A 26751-nucleotide genomic window follows, 5' to 3' on the forward strand; every position below is an offset into this window, starting at 1 on the left:
GCATTACCTCTGGTAGTGATTCCTGATTAGTATTTTGGGCAGCACAAAGACAAACATCCAATCTCTGTTGTATGTGAGTGGAAAGAACACAACTCTTAAAAACCTGTCTTATCCTGAAAGACTGGATAAGATTTTTTAAATTCAGAAAATTACTAAGTCTTCTACATTAAAGGACATGATACTACAAATGCATTCCTTCTGATGAATACTTCATGATCAAATAAAGAAATTAGTATGAAAAATTATTAGTTTAAATATTTGAGAACATGACTTATATGCACAAAATTCTTAATTTATGACTAACTGTTCCTGTTTCATTGAATAACAGTGCTTGAAAGTTCATGGTTAAAAGAAAAAAAGAAAGTATATTTTCCTGATAATTAGTGTAGTAGTTTCACAGAGTATAGAACAGAGTCAGAAGCATCTCTTTCAGGCAACTGCACTGAAACCAGACTTGAATTTTACAAGAAAACTTTTGCACCTTTGGACAACTCGAGACAAGAAATGGAAGATCTCATTTTCAAAAGTGTATGTAGAATTGCAAAGTAGAGTTTTTGGAAATTCAGTCTAGAACATTTTGGAGGTATATAGAATTGCATAGAAAGAGCTGTGTTTCTCATACAACGATAATCATGTGGTGTTGAGGGGAATCCTGCTAGACTCTAAAAGTAGGAGAACGTATTAATGATCTGCAGCTGCCTTTTTAAAAGGGCAGAAAAGTAGATTCACAATACCTTCATGTGCACAAAAAAGATTTGTTGGCATCCATGTTATTTATTTGTTGAATGTTTATATACAAGAAAAAAAAATGAGTGTATCACTACGAATTGCAAATAATTTCACTTTTTTTTTTTGTAACAAAAGCTTAGTTGAGATGCATAAAAGCTAGGGGTTGCACAACACATTTCAGTATTATTCAGATTCATAAAACTGGTGCAGAAATTTGTATTAAATGCTAGATCTACCTTCATCTTTTCTGCATGTTAAGTTTTCTTGGCATTCTCTTTGATGAGGACAGTCTTTTGGGGAAGGGAAAGCTTCTGATCTGTTTTTAAACTCTCCTTTTGATACAATACAAATCAATTAGATATTTTTAAATAGTGCATGTGCCTAAATTTTGATATATATTAGCATTTACATGAGAAATGCTCATTTACAGAATGCAAGCTGAGCAGTCTACCAAGAAACTCTTTTTTAGATCTTCGTATTTGTCTGAAAAGTCTTTTTTTAGGCAACTTCTAACCTTTGCAGTCTCATTCTGCTTGTAACTGTGACCTCATAAATGTACTCCAGTAAGAGAAATAATAGGAATTTATCACTAAGTACAGTCACTCTTGTGAAGGTAAAAGCAAAATGCTATTCATAGGGGATTTTGCCTTTTTTATTATTTTATGTAACTCATTAACGTTGCCATTACCAGTGACATATCTGTCCAGATGAAATATAAAAAATAATTAACATATAAGGAAAGTATCTCTGCATTAGGTATATTTCCAACCCCAGTATTAAAAAGTGGCAAATGAGGTGAAATACTGACACTAAAGTACAAGCAGTCTCTTTGGCAAAGGTCAGAAATATTAAAAGCAAAAAGGAAAGTGACTAGAAAAGAATTTTTTTAACTAAAATTTGCTTAGCTGTATTTATAAAGAATGATGCTATGAAACATTAGAAGATAGTTGGCTGCATGGTCTGTAATGCTTACAGGGGTCCGTTATGTTCTCTGTAGTGCTTGTGTTCAAAGTACAAAGGGAGTCAAATTAGCTTATAGTTATCTCTACTTCTATGACTAGATATGACCACCACTGTACAAGCTGGCTAAATGAAAGCTAGTGTGGATGTTCATGACTGTTTACATAGCTAATTTTTTTTTTTCTTTTAAGTGTACACTTGGCATTGGACACTCTGTTTTATTCCCCTTTGCATGTTACAGCCTTGGTCTTCTTTAGTGACTCTGTATCATAAAGCCTTCTTCAACTAAGAAGAGCTAAAGATGGCTTGGAAGAGAAAGTGTCAAAATTCTTTGAAGTGTCTTGTCAGGATCACTGTAAGATAATGTAAATAGTGTTTTGTTTGCCTTTTTTTTTTTTTTTTTCTCAAGCTGTTTTGCAGTCTTCTCCAATGTAATTTGCTAAATAGGGTAGGCTTTAAGTTCATGCTCAGCACAGTCTCAGTTGTTGTGGGTGCATAGTCAAAGTAGTTACAGTGTGCCTAATCTTGTTCATAAGAGGCCTGAAGCATTTGGCTGTCTTCCATATGTAATTAATTTATCTCCTATGAATTTCCATTTCCTTCTGCATGAATATCCTCCATGACAGCAAATCCCCATCCTATTTGAATTAAAAGTCAGTCATCTCAGCTGTTGGATTACAAAGTTGTAGGACCTAAGAACTGTTCTCCAAAGATGGAAAAGTAAGATATATCTATAGAGATACAATTTGGACTTTTTGATAGTTATGATATTCAACTTGATAAATAATTAAAAATGTATTTCAAATAGCTTTACTTGAAAGGCAGAATAAATTTGCATCAATATAATGGCTGAGATAGCTGTTGTTACGGTGTATATATGTATAATTAGTTAAATTATACCTAACCTTCAGTTACAGTAATTATATTTTAACCTTGATTTTTTTATAATGTTAATTGAGCATTAGTATGCATGGAATTGAATGTGCGGTTATGAGTACAATGGAATGTCTAACTCCTTTTGCAATTTGTAAGTTTATATCTCACTTTGACTAAATAATGGAATTTATCTCTCTGCAGAAGACGTTGTAAGTAGAATATATATAACTGCCTTCATTTTAAATGCATTCAAACACTGCAGAAAGAGCATACAAAAATGAATGAAAATGTGCAGCACAGTCAACAGTGAAACAATTTTTCATAAACAACCATACAGATGATATTGGTGGTATTAAGTTGTCTTGAAATTGAGGTCATGCATATGAACGTCGACCCACAGCTACCTAAGCTGTATTGTTGGTAACCACTGTCACAAATAAGCAAATCCAGTCTCTGCAATAATGAGCCTAGCCTTCTGGAAGCCGTGTGTCCAGTTCATATCACAGAAAGGAATGTCTAAGACGTCTCACAAATTCTAGTGTTTTTTTTCTCTATTCAGTGCAAACAAAGGCTCAAGTCACCCCAGGGTAGCTCTCAGGGCTGGAATCAGATTTCAGCAGTGTTGAAACATACATAAAAAAATGGATGGAAGTAAATGTCTTAAAACAATCTGCAAAAGAATAAATTTAAACGAAAGTTTTATCCAGTCAGAGTTTAGTTTATTATCCACAGTACCTTGCAAGGCTGACAAACGTCTTTCATCATTAATACAAAACTTTGTAAGGTTAGCACTCCAAACTTATAGAAACCTCCTTGAGTCTTAGATTGTTTTTTTTTTTCTAGAAGGATTCACAAGAGTTTATCACAATTTTCACTGTAAAAATGGAAACCAAAGTATTTAGAAAAGATTGGAATACAATATTTTAAAGGCTTCAAGAGCTACTCTCAGCTTTTTTTCTTAAGAATGATGTATGTTCTGTTGACCTTTTCAGGAAGTATAATAAAAATGTAGTTTAGCAAGTGTAAATCTTTATTTAATGTATAAAGTATTCTGGACACATTCTGTTGGTTTCATCTGTTGCAACTGTTTCACTTTACAAGAGTAATTAAATAGTAAATGGAAGTACTGACTAAGCTTAATAATATATTCTAAAAGCAAATCTTCAAGAAGAAGGAAAGAACTTATGTTCCATGTCTGAACCTGGTTAAGATATGTAATCAAAGTAACTGAAAAGATCTGAAGATGAGCTATACTAAATGTTTTTATAATGACGCAGGAAGTCTTGTATTAGTCTGACTTCTAGCCTGTAGTGTTTAGGTGTTCATAGGATTCATAGTTTCTACTGTACTATGGACAGAAAGGCAGAGAGAAATTGGAATCTGTAGTTATATGTTCTGTATCTTTAAAATTAACTTTTCTCTTCCTGTCTCTCATGTTGTTTATGTGAATGGCCTAAAGAGAAGTGCTATCATGCTGACAATAAAAGGGCAGAAGACAATTGCTTGTTTTTCTCTGAGATGAGAAAAAGATCCGTCATTTTGCTGCAAGATAATCTATAGTTCAGAAAATATAAGAACACATATTTCCAATTTGATTCTGATAATATCACACATTAGAATGCTTGCTAAAGAAGGATATAATTAATGTACTGAGCAGCATCTTTTTTTTTTTAATGTCATTTGGAGCATATCACTGAGTGAAAATGTTTTCTGGTATTATGCCGTAACTACTTGAAATGCTCATTTCATTTTGGGTTGGAAGGGACCTTTAAGCTCATCTAGTTCCAACCCCCCTGCTATAGGCAGGGACACCTCCCTCTAGACCAGGTTGCTCACAGCCCCATCCAGCCTGGCCTTCAATGCTTCCAGGGAGGGGACATCCACAACCTCGCCGGGCAGCCTGTTCCAGTGTCTCATCACCCTCACAGTAAAGAATTTAACTGTGTCTAAATCTATTCTCTTCCAGTTTATAGTCATTTCCCCTCATCCTGTTGATACATGCTCTTATAAAAAGCACCCCCCCCCCCCCAGCTTTCCTATAGGCTCCTTTCAGGTACTGGAAGGCTGCTATAAGGTCCCTCTGTAGCCTTCTGTTCTCCAGGCTGAAAAGCCCCAAGTCTCTCTGTCATTCCATGTAGTGGCGGTGCTCCAGCCCCTCTGATCATCTCTGTGGGGGTCCAGAGGAGCTCAAGGTCCTTCTTGTGTTGGGGGCCCCAGAAGTGAATGTTGTATGCCAGGTGGGGTCTCATGAGAGCAGAGTAGAGGGACAGAATCACCTCCCTCGACCTGTTTGTTGATTTCCAGCCTTTTATCTTTTTGGATATTTACTTAGTGATATTGCTGAGGAAAGAATAGGAGTTGTACTGCACATACTAAAAAGTTTCAATAAAAAGCTAGAATCTATATATAGCTTTTTTCCCCTTCTGTTCATATTGCTTTCTGCAATATATAGGCAGGCATTCTAGAGGTGGAAAAGTGCTAGGTCCATGAGTTCATTAGTGGATACGTTAGAATTTCTTTACTAATGGGAATGTTCTAAGTGTTCAAGGTCAGCACTAATGGATGCAGTTGCAAGATAAGGACCAAGCAAAGTAAGAGTATTAAATGATGTATTCTCACTGTATTCTTCTTTATGAAAACTAAAGGTTGCTGAGTGGGATCTTGTCCATTAGAGGCTGTATGCACCTCATAGGAAGCACAGCACTAAACTCGTATCTGTGTAATTAGCACTGGGGACACTGAAGTGTTTTTATTTCCTAATGCAAACTGAGTAACTATTGTCTAATCGAGTTCTAGCTAAAGGACATCAGGCATCTGTTATTTTTTGCAACCATGCACACTAATTTTTTGTTCTTTGTGCTATGGATCCATTCTGGACTATATGTATCTATCCAGACAGAAACTTCATGCTGAGTAAATGTCCCTGAATTTACCCCTGAGTGTGATTTGTTCTCTTGTGACTGAACTTGGCAAATTACCAGAATTAGTTCTTAGTTCTCCAAGGAAAGTACCTGAACCAAAAAAAAAAACATTGTTGGTGTGCCTGAATCTTTCTAGTATAGCAAAATTTATACAGTTCACCCTATTTAGTAGAATCTTGATAACATTTTACTGTAGTTTCACAGTGTTAAAATTCATTAAATGAAGAATCCACAGCTTCTGTCAGGTTATGCTGAAAGATCAACATTATTGAATCCATATCTTATGGTTAATATGACCTTAAAAACTCATTTGTTTTGATTATTTGACTTAGGTATGGCTAGAAGCTGAGCTGGGGAAAAAAATATATGTATACCTTACTTAAAATAACTTAAAAGTAGTTACAGATTGAGGATAAAGTACAGTCCTGTACTCTTCCCACCTCCCTTTATCTTTTTTTTTTCCCCTTCTATTTCTTTATCTAGTGAGATGTCTACAGACAGACAGTTAACTTCCTTGGCACCATCCAAAGTTGCATAGGTACTAAAATTTTACATCTTTGCTATTAAGAGCAAAAGCCCATTCTAATTAGTAACCAGCAAGGTTTGTCACAATCATGATAAGTTGTCTTTTGACAGGATTAAAATATTTTGACGCTGTGATTCATCAAGTAAAATGCAGTGTCTGTGTTTTCTTTCTTTCTTTTTTTTTTTTTTTTTCCCAGACTCCTGAATCTTGTTAAGAATCAGGAGATACATATTTATATTTGCACTAATGCTGGTATTTGTAGATCCTCCATTTAAAACATTTACTTTGTGTCTAATCGTATAGTTAGTTCTCTTAATCAGAAATATTAAAAGAGAAAAAATAAAACCCAACAAAAAAACCACTAAGGGGGAAACCACTCTGTAATTCAGAACCTTTTAAAAACTTTTTTCTTTCAAAACTTTTTTTTTCTTTTAAAATAGAATAGCTTAATTTTGACAGGTCTTTTCTGTAAATGTAAATCAGCATCTCTGAATGTTGGATTAGATGATGGAATAAATAGGATAGATTTAGTGTCATTACAGCTAATGAGGCACCCTTGCAATCAAGCTTGCTTCTTAGCAATGAATGCAATTTCAAGTAATGCTGTACAGCTATAAAGAAATGGACACAGTCCCTGAAATCGGAATCACTTTATATTTTTTTTCAAGTATTTTCCTTAAGCCTACTAGGCTGTAATAGTTTTTGGGTAGGTTTTTTTTTCTCACTGCTTAGAGAACACATGCATGCATGTGTATGTACGTACACAGACATTGAGCGTGTGCTCTCTCTCTCAAGACTAATGTCTCTCTAATATTGAATGTGAACGTGATGCATATGTATCTCCTTAGAGCAAGGCCTACTGTATATATAGGAGAGGTAAGCCTAGTAAGAATTAGTTCTCATAGATCTGTCCTCCTTCTGTGTTGGTCTGTTTATTTTGACCTGCATTCCTTTAGTGCAGTGAAGCATAAATAGCAGCCCAAAAGTCTGAGAAAGGGACAAAAACCTTGCTGTGATTGTGAGTGGTGCTGTGTTAAGTGATGGTAATGAGTCTGAATTGTTTCACTTACCTACACAGTAAAAGGTAACTGTGCTTGCCTTAAAGACTCTGTATCCCAAGGGTGAAAATCAGGACTGTATTTTTTACATAATGCTTTTTTTTCCTTTAACAGCTCTGAAATGGATATACTGTCTGCTAGCTCTGAAGGCATTCTTATTGGCTACTGTCCACAGCAAGATGCACTGGATGAACTTCTAACGGGTTGGGAGCATCTTTATTATTACTGTACACTGCGTGGAATTCCAAAACAAAATATTTGTAAGGTAATTCCAGAGCAGATTTGTATGTGGAGCTGCAGCTAGGTTGGGCAAGGGAGTTTTTGAAATGATGGTACTCTTTTACATGAGAGAATATCCGGTATTTCATCTTAAGAGTTTTAGTCATAAGGTTTTTATTATTGCTAATTTGTCTAAACAAAATGGATTTTTTTCTTTCTCTTGCGCCAATTCAAAATATAGTAACATCACTAAAGATAGTGAAATAATACTAATGTAAAAGCAATCTCTGGTATACAAACTCTAAAGGAAATGAAGTTTATAAATGATTCAATAACTTTGTTGTCACATGTAGAGACCTGGGAGGGAATACCACATGTCTGAAGTTGTGCACCTTTTCTTCAGAGATAGGATTAAACTCTGAAGGAATTTGTTGAGTCTCTATGAAAAGGGTTGTCCTGGTTTCAGCTGACATGGAGTTGATTTTCTTCATAGTGTCTGGTATGATGCGATGTTTTGGATTTAGGAGAAAAACTGTGTTGATAGCACACCAGTGGCATAGTTGTTGCTGAGCAGTGCCATACAGAGCCAAAGCCATTTCAGTTTCTCAGCTTTGCACACTGCCCTGCCAATGATGGGTTGGGGGTGCATAAGGAGCTAAGAGGACACAGAACCAGGACAGCTGACCTAAAATGGCCAAAGAAATATTCCATACCGTATGACATCATATGAAAAAACAGTACAACTGAGGGGAGTTGACCATGGGGACAGCTGCTGCTTTTGGAGACTGGCTAGCCATCATTTGGCAGGTGCTGAGCAATTGCTTTGTGCATCAGTTGTTTTGTGTATGTGTGTCTATACGTGTGTGTGTGTATAACTATAATTACTGTTATTTCTCTCTTCTTTTCCTGTCTTAGTACATAATTTTTCTCTTAGCCTACAAATTCTACCCTTCTGATTCTCCCCCCCGCCCTCCCCCCCCATCCCACTGGGAGTGGGGAAAGTGAGTGAAATGCTATGTAGTGTATAGCTTCTTGCTGGGTTAAACCACAACAAAAACCTAAAAACCTGTGTGCTGAGGCCACATGACAGCTGTCAGCATTAAGCTAGTAGAAGTTTTCACCTTCACAAGACAGTGGCTGCATGCAAACTGACTTCTGGGAGCAGTCTCTGAAACTTTCCAGCTGCAATACCAGGCATGGAGTTGTCCCAAGAGAAGAAGCCATCTCTGCAATGGAAGTTTCTGATTCGACCTGCACTTAAGCAGTTCAGTCTCTTGTGCATCTCTCTTTACAAGTGAAAACTGGAGTGTGATAGATCAGTACCACTCCTGTTGTATAGACCGGTCCTGTGTAAATGCTAGGTCTGTGTGGTAGTCTTTATTGTCTGCCCAGACAAGTTGTAGATGCCTCATCTCTGGAGGTTTTTAATGCCAGGTTGGATGGGGACCTGTTCAGCCTGATCTGTTAAAGCCGTAGCCCTCCCCATGGCAGGAGGTTGGAACTAGATTGGCTTTGAGATCACTTCCAACCCAAGCCATTCTGTGATTGTTCTTGCAACTTCCATAAGGCTGCCTATCTTCTTCCTTTTCTCTGAAGCAAAACTGCATCACTTTTTCCTATGTGCCTGTTGTCTTCCTGGTTATTGCCTTAGGGTCCACCAAGTGGTTTGCAGACCATTCCTTGTCTGTTGAATCTGACACCTTCACAACTTTTTTCCCCAACAGCTAGGTACAATTTGAGAAAAAAATCTCTCTCCTGCAATGGGTCACTGAGCACTCAGAAATAACTACTATCTTGACATAATAATAGTATCAGGGAAGATAATATTTAGAATGTTTCCTTAAGCTAATTAATTGGGTGTTTCTGGATCAGAAGTTGAAGGAGATAAAAGATTCTTACATGTCTTTATACCTTCTACTGAGTTATCACCTTAACAGAACCTGGCTGGACATTAGCTTAGTGTTTTAACAATACGCTTCTTGCAGGACGCTTAAAGATCATTTTATGGTCTTTAATTTAGTTGTTTGCTGTTTTTAACTCAGCATCACTAATTTTTGCTTCAAAGTACTGATGAAGTACAAATAACTGGAATATGTTTCCCTTGATCTAAAGAAAATATGTGAAAAAATGATTCTTAATGCACTAAACCCCTCAACCATAAGTACTTGTTTTCTCTATTAACAGGCAGGTATAACAATTGGGCTAAAATACTGTCATAACTAGAATTTATTATTATGGCACTTTAATAGACACATATGTGGCAACAGATTCTGGTATTTCTCCTGGATCTGTGAAGTCATTCAAAAGGATGCTGGTAAATATTCATACATCTTACAACAATTATTAAATTTTTTTGGTCCTCAGTGCAACTTAAAACAGGAATAAAATTTAGATAGTTTAACTACACTGCAGTGCTCTTTAAAAATGCTGTAAACACGACTTTTATTCTTATCATCTTCAGAAGACAGAACAATATATTCTTATAATGTCCCAAATGGTCTTAAATGTCCAAATGATATACCATGTGCTATAAATGAAGCAGTATTTAAGACAAGAAGAGTCTAACCTTCAGAAGCACTTGACTGATAGAAGTTCCTAGTTTTAAGTAAATTTCAGGGCACTCACTAAACTCACAGACTTGGGTTCATATGAAACGTGTTGCTGTCAGCAAACACACCCCCAGAGTACAAAGTAAACATTCTCTCCCTTTGTGAATAGACCAAAGCCCCTGAAGCTAGGCAGATAGTGACTGTCTGAGGGAAGAATGGAGTAGGAATGAGTCTATAATGTAGGCTCCCACAACAGCTTTTTGGGAGACAGCTATGCTGTCTGGATGAGAAGCAGGATCAGGATGTAATGCGGAGCCTTGAGAGTGGATACATATCTGTGGTGTGCTTAAGGACATTCATTTCATAATCAACCTGTCCTATGCAGCACTGAACTTAGTTCAGGTGTCTGGGAAATCTTCCAGATTGCAACAAGCAAGAAGATACCACCAGATTTCTATGCTGTGTTTGCAGAGCATCTCTATGTATGTGTATATGCAAATAAACACTGCTGTGATTGCTGTTTCCTGCCTGTATTTGGCGAGGAGCCACAGAGTAACCCAGTTTTCTATACTTTTTCTGCAGATCATATGACAATTTTGCTCTCTGGAAAGTCTGTTATTCATTACATTGCAAATGTAGACGTATAATTGGTGTACCTATGAGTTTCCACTTTGTATTCAGATCCAGGTGTTCTCTGGCAATTAGTAAACAGCTACTGCAACGGCTGCTCTGAAAACCATGTGTGGAATAGTGGTAATTTCTGTACTGTTCCCCCCTTCAAGTGGGTAAAAATCAATTCTGTGTTATTTAAAGATGAGTTACATTACTGTGGTACACTGAGGAGAGATGACTGTTAATCTGCAGACTATTCTGAGCCTTAGATGATCTAGGTGTAGCCTTTTGTGCCTTAGTTTCACATTTGTGAGATAGAGACCATTCCTCCTTTTAGCTGCCCTAGTTTTTGGTCTGTGTAAATGGGAGAGCAGACTTTGTTGCCATATGCTTGTGATTAAGGCATCAAAGGCCTCCCACAAATAACATTTAGCTACTCTGGTTTACCTTCAACAACTGAAGTGCAGCTACCTCAGAGGAAAACAAATGTTTTTGTCAGCGGGCTCTTCCTGTGGTGTGGAGCTGCTGTGAAGTGTTGAATAGCTGCTGCACTTCAACCCAGAAACGAGTGGTGCCTGGAGAAAGCGTACGTTTTAGTTGCCTGTAAAAAAAGATAATCATTAAAATTAAAAAAAAAAAAAAATAAATGCTTGAGAATGCTTTGGAATAACAGCTGTATGGAAATATAAGCCATTATTTTCTCATTCCCTCCAGCCACGATAAGGTCTTCCCTGTCTGCTTCTTACTTTTTCTGAGTGTTGATGCACAAACACACACACAAATATTCTAGAAAGCACGTAGATTTGATTAGGATGTGGTAAGCAACCTACATTTGTTTGGTTGTTTTTTTTTTTAATAATTTGACAAGCAGGCAGGTGAGCTACAGGATGACTTTCTTCTGAAGAAATCCACTGAAGCACCAAATTCAAGGATCAAATCCTTTGCTAAACAGATTTATCAGCAGCAGGAGTTAAGTGCCTGACATAAAGCTGAGTGCATTTAATGTTCCAAAACAATAATTAACTGAATGGGAAAGGAAGAGAAAAATGGGTCATTTACTTTCAATGTGAAGCTTCATGTAATGTGAAGTTTTACTTCTCAAAGCTGCTCTGAAAGTTGGTTGTTTTTTTTCAAGACTAGAAAGTTTGGAATAGAGCTTTTGAGGTGTTTAGACATAATCTAGTTTAGCATAGTATCTTAATAATCGTTTTTATTTCCTTAATATATCAAGCTTCATATCTCAGTTTATTCCAGAAGACAGCATAAAATCTGTTAAAAAACATAAAATACTAATACAGCATTATATAGGATCCATCATCTGTATGAAAACATTTGTGTTCCAAATCTCAAAATAGGCTCCGCAAGGCCTTCAGAGACAATGTCTTGCTTTGCCAATCTGATTTCTCTTTAAATCCTTTCTCCAGCAATATTTTTGTGCTGTCTCTGGACTTTCAATGAGTTGTTTATGTACTGTACTCTAGAGCTGCTGGAGACAGGAACTTGTAAAAGCAATTACCTACTGCATGTGCAGAGCTTTCATTCTTGCATTTTCCTTAGACCCCAAGCAGAGTTACACTGTTGAGTTTTATAATCTGGGATAAAGAACTGCTTAGAATTCTGACCATAAGCATGCACTTTCCTAAAAGAAGAAATCTAACAATTCTGAGTTTACTCTGTTTTGTGTGGATTTGTTACATAGGATATTTAATCTATATGACAGGAAATTTTTCTCACAACTTGATAGAATGATTGTTTTTCAGCTGACTCTAGAATTTTCCTCATGCTGATTATCATTTGTACTAGGTACAGTATGAATTTTCAGTTAGGTCAAGTTTGCTTTACACATTGTATTTATTTTGTCAGAAAATATGCAAAATTAATGCACTGTTCCTCATATCCTTTCAACTCAGGATAGATACACTACATTTTTGGACTTCTAATAGATTGAAGCCTCTCCAACTCAGTATAGTTTTTTTGGAAAACATACTAGCTGATCACTCTCAGTACCTCTTATTTACTTGAATGTTAATGGTAACTTTGGAAGAGTGGAAAAAAGATAGCATTTTGGGTTATGTAGTTGGCATCAATTACTTCTTTTCAATGACACAGGTGTGCCTCTTGGTTTTCTGGTGGATAGAGGGCAACATCCCTACTATAATCTTTCCTCTCACAAAAATTAATGTGTGCAAATATTAAGGTTACCTTGTCTTTTTTAGAATAAATGTAGTCTTTAGGATATGCACACAGTATTCAATGATTTAGCTTAGATTTTGCTGATTCAAGGATTTTTTTCCAGTGCATATTTCAGAGTTTGGGGGAAGTATTAAATCGATGTGGGAAAAAGGGACCTTTTTCTTAAGATATTAGATTTGGCTAGAAAAATAATAATTTTAAAGTATGTTGGAAATTAGGACTAATTGTTATTATTATTAGCTCCGTGTGGTGAAGGGAAAGAAAGGAGTAGATGAAAAACGTATTTATGGTTTATGGTTCTTTATGGTTCAAAGGCAGTCATAAAGCATTTATTTGCATATAACTTCATTTTTAATTTGACCTCAGTGTTACCAGCTTGTTAAATAAAGTGATGTATCTCCTCAGTCTTCACTGCTGAAAGTAATTGAAACCAAAAATAGAACATCATGATGAATATGACAAGGAGAGAAGGTGACTGTGGATATATCTCACATTCACTAAAGGAAGGAAACCATTAGAATTGTAAATGCATTGCATAATTGTGTGTATCTGAAGATTTGTCACATGTCCAATTCTGAATTTCATTTAAAATACCTTTAGAGGCATTTTCATTTTTACTTTATGGTATACTGTGTTGCAAACCACAAGACACCACTGACTACACAGATAAATGAAGATACAACAGAGATGTGCAGACTATTCCACAGTATATATCTAATTTCATCCATACAGTATCTTCATTATTAGTTAGTTCATATTGATGAAGCCAAAGCCATTACTACTGGACTACTTATGACATACTTTCAAGAAAAGAGAAAAAGTGTGGGGTCATCTCTTGAAAGAAGAATGAACACTATATTCACATATTTGCTGATGTGTACTCTGCAATGCTGCTTTGAAACGTAAGAGCTGAGAAGGACTACAGGATTAGAAGACTTTTTAGGTGCTGCTGAGAAGCCACTGTGAGTAAGAAAGCTGAATAATTCTTCTGTCCTGATGTCACTGATGTGATTCAGCTCCAAATCTGCTTGGATTTGATGTGTTTTGTGCAAAAAGATATGTATCTAGATATCAAGTCAGATTGTGGTGCGCACTGTGATGAACTACAATGAACTTCTTACCTTAAAAGCTCTACACGTTCAAGGCAATAGCAAAATGAAATGATTACCACTCCTCTGTTTTGCCTTTAGTAAAACTAGTCCTGCAAAATTAGCATGGCAGAGGATTTGCCAGACTTTTTCTCCTTCTTGGAAAAAAAAGGACATGGCTTAGTGATGAGTATCTGTGCACTGAATTCTCATGTATACACCAAGTAGCTGGGAGAACTGAGGATGTAAAATTACAATGTAAATCTTGAAAAGCTAGTTCTTTTTAATGTTTCTTCCTGCAATGAACATTATGTTTGTGCCTTCAGTAAAAATAAAAATAACAAATAGGAGAGATGGACTTTAAATTATCGCTACACCAGCTTGCTAAAAGCTTCTGATACATGATTCAGTCTCCTTGGAGGCTACCAGACTACAATATGACTTAAATTTAATGTTTTCTCTTTTCTCTCTGGCAGTATTGCTTGGCTTTCTAAATTCTTCCCTGTGCATTGTTTCTTCTAGAGAATGATGCTTAGCAACTTACAGTTGTAGTGACACATCAAAGCCGTCTTAGAAACAGTGCTCTGGTCAGAGCTTATGTTTGTCTTTGCTATATTGCATCTCCAGTAGGTAACCCTCTTTTCCTTATTGTTTCGTTGCAGAATGTGATATAAGTTCATTTTGGTGTAAACAAGAGATCACACGTTTTTTCACTTTCTGACATTACCTTAAAATTTTACGAAATTTTCTGTTCAATTCTCTGCATATTTTTGGTGGATTTGTGGTAGGATAATTCTGTTTAGATATGGGTATGCTGTGTTCTAAAGAAAACAAAACAGAACATTAAATAATGTAACAATTAAAAAAAACAACATCAAATCAACCAATAAAATAATAACAGTAATAAAAAAAAAACTATCCAAACTGCTCTTAGAATTAAGCTTAGGCTCTCAATCATTTCTAAATCCAAGGAATATTTGAGTTTGCAGCACTCACACTGGTACGCAGCAATGGTGTCTAAAGGAAAGAAAAGAAACCTGTGAATTACCTCTGAAATATCAGAAGATGTGAACAGTATAAAATAGCTGGTGGATGATTTAATGGTTGTTGATTAAGAAGGTTTTTTGCTTAAACTTTTGTGACTTACTGTACTTAGAAAAATGTTTTTGAAATGTAGCTTTTGTCTGAGAACATGAACTGCTGTCAGACTGTAAAATAAGATACAGTTGACAAGATACTTTGCAATACCAGTGCCAGGATCCATGCTAGAGTATGCCAGATTCTCACCACTGCAGCATCATTTCTGCCTACAAAGAACTCCCTCATGGAGATGTATTTCATTTTTTATGCATAATACTGAAGATCTTGCTTTAAAGGTCGTGAATAGCTTCATTATTTTTCCTGAGAAATTTGCACGAAACCATGTTTCTGGTAGTTTATTTGAGATGGTAATGAATATTAATTCACAGCACTGTTTACTGAAATATTTTTCTTTTGAATTTTCTGAATTCTAAATTAACACTGTCCATCTGATCTATCTAATCTTTAAATATTTTTTTTTTTTTTAAGGTAGTATAGAGGGAGCAAAAAATAATGCACCATATTGCAGCAGATGCATGCATAGTGCTCTGCTGTTTCAAATTGACCACCAAAACAACTACTTGTTTAACAAGAATGCCCTAGTTGTGCTACATGCAGCATAAAGCAGACAGGTTGTTTTGCAAATTTAATTGCCCCTTGAAGACAGAGCTACCGAGCAGCATGGCAATAAACACATGCCGTTTTGGGGAGTGGTGAGTAGAAAAGTCACTGCTGTGTTCCTCCCTTTGCATAGTCTAGCAGTTATAGCTGATATAAGTGGAGCAAGGCTCTTCCTACACTTAAAATTCTCCTACACCAACGTTTGAGGGAGCCTTGTAGATTAGAACTGGTAAGTAAAAAAGAAAGGCTGCATAGCATGAATATTGTCTCCTACAGTGTTCACATTCCTGCTCATATTAGATCACAAATACTTATTTAAGCGGTTAAAACCAAATACTAGGTCTAACTTAAAGCTTTCTGATATAGAAGAAGACTATCAATTTAATTCTAAATTAGCTTTTGTGTTTAAGCAATTCTGAGTCTTTGACCCAAGATTTGCTTTTCTGCCACTTACATCTTTTTGTGGATGTAGGATTTTGTTTCCTGAATTTTCAGTCACAAAGATGTTTGATCAAGTGAATATTGGAGAACTATGTGAAATGAAGAACAGTTAAGTCATTGAGCTGTCAAAAGAAAATAAATGCAACAGACTGTTTCAAGGAATGACATAGTCAAATTTTCTATATAGGGAAATATGTACTTATCCTTTGTGGAAATGAAGAGAGATTCAGAACAGATTTTTGTGTGCCTCTAGGATTCAAAATTAGAAATACTCAGCAAGTGGGAAAAATAAGGAAATAACTTGTACATTTATTTGTAATAAGAGTGAACTGGGTGCTTATTCAATCTAAACATGCTACTGCCATCTGAAATCTGGCAAGAAAAACTCTCTCACTTGAATGTGGTGTTAGAAAGCCTGTATTCCTTTATTCCTCACAGAATGTACTGGGTGACTTGATCAATCAAGCGTGTGCTCTCAAAGTTCGTTTTCTACAGTTAAACACTTAAGGCATACATATGCAATATATTGGTATATTCATCCTTTTGACATATTCATTCTTTTCCAAGAACTCATTAATATATGCTAATGTCCCTCTGGGCGTGTGCAGTTGCATCTATGGTGGACGTACGACCACCTGCTCCCTCCCCTTTTTTCCTCCTTCAGCTTCATCACAGTGACTTTTGGCTGATCTTTAGCTGTTTTTCACCAGTTTGGAAAGTTCCCATTGCTCGTTATGCCATGATGAGCAATTTTCTATGTTGGTGCACTATAACTCAAAACAATTCGTGTGCATCTCAAGAAAAAGTCCTTGCACCTGATGGATGCAAGGGTAAAAGTATTCTACTGTGACTTCAGTGCTTCTGTGAGGCAGGATCATTGAAGGAAACAAGGCATACCAGAGAAAGCTAAACTTGAAAGTTTTAGAAATAGCACACACTGATTCCTGTTGGTCCTTAAACTAATATGTTGATCCCTATTGTGAAGCCAACCTGTATCACTACCTAATTTGGCTTGTCCTTGCTGACCTTCAAATTTCTAAACGGCAGGTAGCAGAGGACCTTGTTAACCGGTTGCAACTCAATGCCCATGCTGACAAACTGGTGAGAACATACAGTGCTGGCACAAAAAGAAAGCTCTCTGCTGCTCTGGCTCTAGTTGGTAAACCACAAATACTTTTACTGGTGAGTAAAGGCAATAATACTGTGGGTATTTTGTGACTGCACTGAATTTCCTTGTCTTTCATGTTGCCCTCATAAAATTCAGGTTGTTTCCTGGTCATTCAAGGAACATAATGATACACAAATGTACAACTGTTCTGCTTGCTTTGCTGTATGAGTGTTAGTTTTACTTGCCTGTACTCACAGATCATAAACTGAAATTGTTTTTCAATTTCTCCTTCTTTTTCTTTTCCTTGGAGTAGTGGAATGGGTAGGGAAAAGGGACCCTAGACAAGCACAAGTACAATTGTAGCATCCAATGACTCAAACAGATATGTGATTTAAGATTTGTTTATGAAGAAGAGAATATATTAATGATTTATGTATTCTCTACTTTTTATACAACATGAGAAAAGTCTATATGAACAATTATACTGGCTTCCTCAAGAAGGAAGATTCTGTTCTTAATTCATTATTTAATGCTGATGTAATTAGTTATTTATCTATTTTTTTTAGGTAATTCATATTCGTTACTACGTCATGCTTCCTAGATCTGGCCAGCTTTAATATCTTTATTGGATTCACTAATCAAAGTAATACTCCTGAATAATATTAAATTGAATTATGTTTTGTCTTGGTGCCTGCATCCTACCATTTAATTAGGTCTGAAACTGGCCTTTTCAGTCTAAACAATGCTGTTTGTATTGAAGATTAGGGAATTAAAAAGCTGTGGGAATTGCATCATTATTTCTCTATATTATTTTTCTCATTATTACTTTATATACTGGAGCTGGTCCAGGGGAGGCCACAAAGGTGATTAGAGGGCTGTGACACCTCTCCTTTGAAGACAGACTGAGGAAGTTGGGCTTGTTCAGCCTGGCGAAGATAAGGCTTTGGGGGAACCTCACTGTGGCCTTCCAGTACTTAAAAGGGGCTTATAAACAAGAGGGAGACTGACTTTTTACATGGTATGATAGTGATAGGACAGAGGGAAATGGCTTTAAATTAAAAGAAGGGAGGTTTAGATTAGGTGTTAGGAGGAAATTGTTTTCTCAGAGGGTGGTGAGGCACTGGCTCAGGCTGCCCAGAGAGACTGCGGATGTCCCATCAATGGAGGTGTCCAAGGCAATAATATTGTTTTTACTTCTTTTTACCTTTGCTTTGTTACTTCTCAACAAATAAAAGACAACTGAATTTCTTTTCACCTCTGTCATTGTTAGCTAAACACCAAAATCAGCATCAGATGGGATGATTTGGCTTTGGTTCTTGACAACTTTGTTGCAGGTTTCAGCTAGGAGTCCATGATGCAAATATATTATCTACGACTATACCATCCAAATAGGTGCTGACACCCGTTATGAAATTATATAGTACTAAATGCAGCTTGGAATTTTTCCTTCTCCCTAGTTTTGTAGTGAAAGATACTGATTTTTGAAAATAAGGTATCATTCTTTCTTCTGCAAGTCTCTCCTGTAAATATAAATATGCATAGAACTTCATAAAGAAGTAAATGAATGTAAGTGTGCTTGAGCAAAAAACTAATCAGGGTGTCTTTTAGTGATTTCCTGAAAATACAGGCTTTTTTAGAGGGACAACTATGTTCTTTTATTGTAAATTCTGTTCATTATTCATGCTGAGCTGGAGTTATATTTTTCCGATATTGCTGTATCACTACTTTCATTTTTCCTGTAGGATGAGCCAAGTTCTGGGATGGATCCTTGTTCTAAACGCTACCTGTGGAAAACCATCTTGAAAGAAGTTCAGGATGGCTGTGCAGCTGTGCTGACATCCCACAGGTGAGACCCTTATTTCAGTTGCTATTATATTCCTTTTTTCTTTCCTCACTTGTTATCATCTGAGGGAAAAATAGAATATTCTGAAGGTGTGCTCATCCCTGTGTGAAACTCAGAGTATGTTTAGGCATTTTATAGCAAATCCTTCCTGCTCATGAAAGTTGAACTTTAAATTGTGGCTCAAGGAGGCTACAGGCAGAAGAATGATGCATCAAATGCTCCTTTTTCTATGCTCTTTCCTTTCAGTGTTGCAGTGTCTCCTTTTGCTTGGAACACAAGAGTTATCCTTTTGCAGTTGCCTATTTCTCAAATCCTTAGAAACACAGATAGGAATGTAAAGCCCTCTTCTGATCTTATTGATGTTTTTATTTTGTGTGATTGCATAGAATGAGTATGCCATGACACAATAAAGACAGATATATCAGCTCTTCACTGTACTGAAGATCTGATGCATTGATGGAAATGGAAGGATTGACCCTGTCTTCTTCAGAGAGTGTATCTGTATTCAATATCTTATCAAATCTTTGAAATGAATATTGGTGCATCAGTTTAATGGAGAAAGCATCAAAACTGTTCTGTAACATCTGCAATATAATGGAATATCATGTGTTCCCTTAGGGAATATAGTACGGTAGGGATAATTATATATGAAATGTCTTTGACTGAGGGAAGAGGTCATGAAAATGTGCCCAGAAAGGACAGAGCTAATTAATCAAAATAGCAATGCAGTAAATTGGCCAAATGAAATTTGAAGAGTAGATGAATTGATAACAGTCTGAGGCAAAACTTCCTTCAACATTTTCTAGATGATGTTAAATTTTTCAGATGTTCTCAAATTTATATTTATTGTCCCTATACATGTGTGGTACATCATTCCTGGGAGGAAAAAAAAAAAAAAAAAGCTTTCAGAAGTTTTGAGAATTCTGTTTGTGGAAAATGAATCCTCAAAATCATGCATTTGAATTTGATCCCCATGTGTTTAGCAGCTCACTCCTTTATGGAACAGAAGTCATCCAATGTGAATTAAGGTAGTCATCTTCAGGAAACTGTGCTTTGACTTTTCAGTCCAGCTTAAGAACCCTTTGCTGTCAAAAGCCAGCTGAATAAAAGAGCTCTGTGATCTCATTACTAACATGCTGTGAGAAGGAAAAATAAATAAATAAATCCATCAAATAAATTGTTACTAATTGCTCATTTAGCTCCACAAATGAATGTCTTCTGGCTGAAGCAGTTACAAGTGATAATGTACACATCTCATTTCTAATTAATAAGACATTGTTGTATCAAGTTGCAGAAATTATCTCATACTATTTGCTAAAGGCCATTGGAGATTTATTTGAGATTTTCTCAAAGGCTACTTGCATAAGAAAAATATTTTTTTCCTATTAAATGAATCTTTGTGCATACCAGCAAATAAATGCATGGAGCAATAGGTTTGCTGGGTAAAGATTAATTTTTGAGGTCTATGTACTTGTTTTTTTTTTTGTTTGGTTGGTTGGTTTTTTTGTTTTTTTTTGAGGCAGGAGAGTAATGAGTTTGTATTAATTGTCTATACAGGCCTAATTTTGTGTTATTTTGCCACAACCAGGAAATGTTATGTTGAGGGGATCATTAGGAGGTACTGTATGCTAAAATGACTCAGCTGTCTTCCTGCTTTATGGGAAGATATGTTAGCCATCTCACCATGTCTTTTAAGTGCAACAGCTCGTGTTTTGCCAGTTCTCACTCTGCTCCTGTCTCAGTTTAAGAAAATTATTCTAAGAAGGGTACTTAATCTCCATGCTTTTCCAGTAAAAGCACCATAATTTGGACTGCACACACAAGAGGACTCTTGTTCAGTTTTCTCAGAGGGGATGGGGAGTGAGCAGAGTGAATTGCACTAACATCAAACAACTTCAACTTCTCTTTGAGAAGACAATTCTTTGATGAATAGATCCTGACTGATGTCCTGTCTAAAGCAATGCTTTAGAAGAAATGCTCACATAATTATGTGTAATATGTAGAAGGGTAACCCATCTGCCCTAAGCTTTACAAGTAAAAATTATTCTTTGTCAACCGAAGCAGTCACATCTAACAGAATCTGGCTTTTATTATTCAGCTGCATTTTCATGTCCTAAATTCTATTTTGGATTGTAGAGTATTGCAATTTCTTCTTTCCTGCAATCAGGCTAAGGGTAACTTTTCTTTCTGAGGACCTGTGTTATGCAGGAAGCAAGCTAAGCAAGTTTACTTTGTTCCCCTCCCTCTATCCATTAGCTCAAAATGACCATAAACATGTATTACAGGAAACAACAGAGTTCATGGTCCCACATCAGTGACATATTTGAGACTGCCTACCAGGTATTTATTTGTCTGTAGTAATAAAACCATTGTATTGCAGCCAGAATTGTTGAATTAAATCTAAACTAAAAATAAAAATTTGGTTTTGAGGCTTTCTTCTGGCTGTAATGTGGTTATACCTTTTGGTATGTACTGATGAGGGCTACAATTTGAACTGCTCCCTTAAAGCCAAAGGTTTTGTGTACCTGTTTTTTTGTAGCTGTCCAGATTCCTTCCATTTTAACTTAAGCTAGATTTATATGGTTTTCTCTGTTTTCACTTGTCCCGTTTTAATCCCTTTTTCTTTTTCCACTGCACTTTGTAGTATGGAAGAATGTGAAGCCCTCTGCACGCGACTTGCAATTATGGTGAATGGAAGTTTCAAGTGTCTTGGTTCTCCCCAGCACATTAAAAACAGGTATTATATATCACCATTGAATTTTCTGTAGCTACATTCAATCTAAGAGCTGCCTAGATATTTTAATAGTGCCAAGGCATGAACACTTATGACTGTTGAGCACATCTTTCTCTTCCTGTCATCAGTGAAGTTAAAAAAGAGCCAATTAGAATATCTTAGCTAGCTAAATTGACAGAGGGCATTTCTACAGTGCTTTGTAATCTGCACTGGTAATTGAAAAAGACAGATCTGTATCTAAAAGAAGCTCTTCTGCACTCAACCTGAGAAATGCATTATGAGATTTCAACATTCTATGACATTATTGGATATCCTTTGAAATTATCACCGCCTTCCTAGGGATAATTTCTTGTAAGAGGAAAGAGTACTTGGCAGGTCAGTGGCCAGTAAGACAATGCATTTTGAACCACTGTTGTCTCCTAGTGAATTCACTGGTAATTTTAGATATTTTTTTCTATGGCTTTTTGCTTCTTTTTCATGGTGTAGATGAGCCTCTTCTGCTTCAGCTCTTCTCATAAGTTAATTTAACATCTGTTAATGAAGTTGTTTATTTAGAAATGGGGCTCAATTCACCATAAAGAAAACAAAACCAGAAGCTGAGAAGAGAACTGCTGCAATTTATAGCTAGAACATTTACATTTAGTAATAAGGAGAACTTTTATGGCACCCAGACAGCCAGCTGTGTGAAATGACATCACTTGTTTACAGGCAGCAAAGACTCTGGTTTGTACCACTTCAGCATTTAGCACTCTTAAGTGCAAACAAGCAAACTCTACAGAAATTACACTCTGCTGTGAATAGAAGGCAACCTGTTTCTCCAACAACTTTTTTTACCTTCAGAAGGACACTTCTGGCTTTTGGTCCTTCACTTTGTATAGAACTTTAGGTTTTTATTTTGATAGAAATATAGGCACTTGCTTTCCAGCTGGACTGGCATAACAGACATGAAATACATACACTAATAAGCTATTTTCTTGCTAGTTTTTGTTTTTTTTTTTTTTTAACAGCAACATAGAGTTTCAGATTTGTGAACTGGTTGGTGAAAAAGGTTGGGTTCTGCTTGACCTTGAAGAGGGCCATTCCATAAGTGCTAGGTTCACCTTTATCTTCACAGTGACTGTCACTGTTATACCTCTCCTGATGTTTCCTTTGGCAACATCTTTTCATCCACCTTTTCAGGAAGTAAGACATCAGCCTCTTTTCCAGGTAACTACTGATAGGACAAGAAGTAGTGGCCTTAAGTTGTGCTAGGAGAGATTCAGGTAGGTTATTAGAAAAAAATTGTTCTCAGAAAGAGTTGTAATGCATTGGAACAGGCTGCCCAGGGAGGTAATGATGTCACTTCCTGTAGGTGTTCAAGAAATGTGTAGTTGTAATGCTGAGAGACATGGTTAGTGGGCACGGTGGTGATGGTTTGACAGACCAGATGATCTTAGAGGTCTTTTCTAGCCTTAATGATTCTGTGATTCTAAACATACTCAAAATATTCATGTTCATAGAAGTAGAACAGTTGTTTCTCAATGTGCTGCACTCTGTAGATGTACATCTTTCAGATCATAGTATGAAAATCAGTGTAGAAGAATAACTATATGACATATAGAAGGTATCTTCAAATTCATTCTGAAGGCACACTGACATTCACAGATCAACCATGCAGGAGCCAAAGCTGTCTGCCCTCCTCTTTTAAGCTCAAGAAAACCAAATCAAGATCAGCATGTTTGGTGGCTATTATAATTTTATAACAATATATAATATAATTATACATTACAATTATTCAGAATAATTATTTTTGAAATCATTATACATACACAATGATTTTATATATGTACAATGTGTGTGTGTATATATATATATATATATATCAATAAACCCAAAACATTATATACTAGGAATGTTTCATGCTATCATCAGGTTTGTGTTCCTTGTAATGCCATGACGGTTCTTTCATACAAGTCAGTGGCATTCTTGTGAGTTAACATGAACACTGGACATCAATATTGCTGAAACCTTCTATGGAAACTGTGTAGCTGAAGCTGCAATAAGACTTTTGTTTAAGACAGACTTAAAATCCCTTTATCTCCTAGCTCATTAATTGCTTTAGTCTCCAAGTTTCCATACCTACTCAGAAATCCACCGAATTTTTCTATAACTTTATAACCTTTATCACGTAAAAATACTCACTAGCAGTACCAAAGAATTTAATTAAAATCAAGCAGTTGTCCTAATTCTCTCTGACTGTGTCATTCATTTTCTTTTCTTCTGAAAGCAAAACAACTGTAGAGAGCACAGTCTTAAAAGCTCATATACAAGCAGCTGTTAAAGATCTCTTCTCTTCTCTTCTCTTCTCTTCTCTTCTCTTCTCTTCTCTTCTCTTCTCTTCTCTTCTCTTCTCTTCTCTTCTCTTCTCTTCTCTTCTCTTCTCTTCTCTTCTCTTCTCTTCTCTTCTCTTCGTTAATTAAACATACAATTAAGAGATTTCAATTTTTTTTTGAAAACTTTTAATAAGTTCTGAGAAGAAACCAAAGTGTCCCTGTTCTATTATTTCACTGCTTTAGCTTCCAAACTTCCTTCCAGATAGAGCTCCTGACTGTGGTTTTCTTTACCTGACCATTCAGTTCTCCAACACAGACCCCAGGTTATCAGACATCAAATTAATAAGATCATCTTCAGATGTTTAAAAACACCAATACCTCTGTGTAATTCACATTCCAAACTTATTTTAAGACAACTTTCAGATATGCTATCATGTACGTTGTAGAGTTACGTGGGCTTATACATCTGCGTGAGATAGGGAAGAAAAGCAGGATTATTTACATACTACTGTAAACCATTTAAATAATTAAGCTTTAATTATAGTAATCTTGTCATTTTCTCACTTTCCACTTCGTCTGTGAACATCTTGAAAAACTACTAGTTCTGGATTCTGAAAGAATTTTTTCTAACTTTCAATTTTCTTTCCCTTTCTGTGAAGTAACAGCCCTGTGATATACTTTTATGTAGCGCAAAACTTTATTCCTTCTTAAGTTATAGACCATGATTTCTAAATCTTTTCTTTGGAAAACACCTGACAGCCAAGGAATGCATTCCTTAACAGCCACCTCCACAGGTCATTCCTGATAAATTTCATTTTCCAGTGTATTCCTGCATTAGCATTTTTGTATTTGTCCTTGCTGCCTTTTCACATTGCTTTACATTTTGTTTAGCAAAACAGTTCTGTGAAGCAATGTATGTGATGAAATGACAAAAAACATAAGGAAACCTAATTTTTCAGCATCTGATTTAATCTAAAATTTAGATTAACATTAATTAACATAGATTAAAATTGTTACTTGATGGTGCTTTTGTGTGCCATGTATGTGGATTAATTATACTGGAAATATACTTATATTAGACTTATGTGTATTATGTGTGTATTTCACATATATAATATATACGTATATATTATATATAATATAATATATAATATATAATACGTATATAATATACGTATATATTATATATGTGTAATATACATATTATATACGTATGTACAGACTGGAATTATACCAAAATAAATTAATGGTGACTATAGTTTTAGATTATTATGTGTTGTTTTTGTGTGTGTTAGATTTTAAATCTCCTTATTTATTTCATTCTTAAAAAAAAAAACAGCTCTTGATATCTTTCCTCTATTCTCAATTTATTTCTATAAAGTAAATTATACAAATATTTTAAAAATAAATTAAAAGTGTCCTCATTTAGCCTTTATTGAATGAAAGAAATGTAAACATTGTGTGAAAATTTAAACCAAAGAGAATTTCATATAGATTTTATTTATTATAGGATGTGTCCCTCATTGTAAGAAATTACACTAGAAGCACATTTTGATATTTTATATGGTAATATTAACAATTCTTAGGATTTGTTTTCCTCTTCTAAATCTAGCGATTTTCCCTAGGATTACATTTTTCTTCTCTTGGGGATTCTTTCTGTACTGATGGAAATTCTCAAAACTGTTTTGTTTGCTTTTCCTTTAGTACCATTCTAGCCCATTATGGTCTGCTTTCTGATGGATGTTTGATGAAGACTTAATGGATCTTCCTTGGGGCCCTGTTAAATTTCCTTCTTTGCTGTGGTGGGAAGTTTCAAGTATTCAGCTTTCTCTCTCAGCACACTTTCAGCCCTTGGCAGATTGCAAAAGACTGTCTTGGACTGAATACAGGTTTGTCAGAAGGCAGTACAAAATTCTGCTATGAAGAGTATGGATGAGCTCCAGGAAGATGCTAATGTGAAACATAAAAGCTTAATAGGGATATAAAAAGTGACACATGCTGCTTCTAATGTGTGAGACTTGATTTATTTTTCCAGCTCTTGTGCAAGCTTGTTACAAAAAGCTCGTCCAAAATTGTCTCCTCACTACAATTGTATGTATGAGTTTCTACTCCCAGCTGTTGAGCCCTGACTATATTTATGTTTAAACAGATTTAAAGTACCCTCAAATATTTCTTGGAAGTATATGCGTTACACTTCAAAAGGGATTTTTGTTGCAGATGGCATATTTCTGAATAATGCCAAAAGAGGTGTTAGAAAGGATGAACTGAAGGGTAATTTCCAAGAAGGTAGCATCTTAGTTCTAGACATAACTTGTATGAGATGGATGTGTTAGCAGTTGTGTCTGTTAAAACATAATTTCCGTTGACTTCTGCCAACTGAATCAATTATTCTAAATTGTGAATGGATTACGTTTAAATGCTCTCTCCAGTATTCTCCATTATACTTAATGTTATTCTAAAAACTCGCAGAAGCATTTCCATGTTAGATGCAGCTGGCCAGTCCTCTGAGAACAACATTTTGAATGCCATTCTTCATTTTAGGACCATCTGGACAGACTTCTCTTAGCTGAATAACCCATACCAGCTTTTCAAGCACTGGACACATATCAAGTCATTGCTCAAATTGTATCAGCAAGCCATCTGATTAAATTACCCAGCAATTAATCTATTTGTTATAGCGGACTTAGAATGGAAAATGTCTTGCCAAGCTATTTACAATATAGCTTTTTTTTTTAGAAGGTTGATTAAGAATATTTTATTGCTTTCCTCAAAACTCGCATGCTGGACTTCTTAAATGGAGAAGAGAGAATTAAAGATCTCATTAATATTTCAGCCTTCGTTGGAAACAGTGTTATGATACTAACATAAATATTAGCATTGA

The 26751-nt window shown here is 35.7% G+C and overlaps 1 protein-coding gene across 1 annotated transcript in view; it reads left to right on the forward strand.

Moving 5' to 3' along the window:
- The window catches only part of ABCA13 (ATP-binding cassette, sub-family A (ABC1), member 13), a 184527-nt gene that overhangs the window by 146843 nt on the left and 10933 nt on the right, over positions 1–26751 (forward strand). Inside the window, 4 exon segments of the mRNA XM_040696008.1 lie at positions 7185–7335; positions 16921–17055; positions 18724–18827; positions 21469–21561. Coding sequence (XP_040551942.1) covers positions 7185–7335; positions 16921–17055; positions 18724–18827; positions 21469–21561 — 483 coding nt within the window.

Source organism: Gallus gallus, chromosome 2 (assembly GCF_016699485.2).
Source record: "Gallus gallus isolate bGalGal1 chromosome 2, bGalGal1.mat.broiler.GRCg7b, whole genome shotgun sequence".
In the NCBI taxonomy this organism is placed as follows: Eukaryota; Metazoa; Chordata; class Aves; order Galliformes; family Phasianidae; genus Gallus; species Gallus gallus.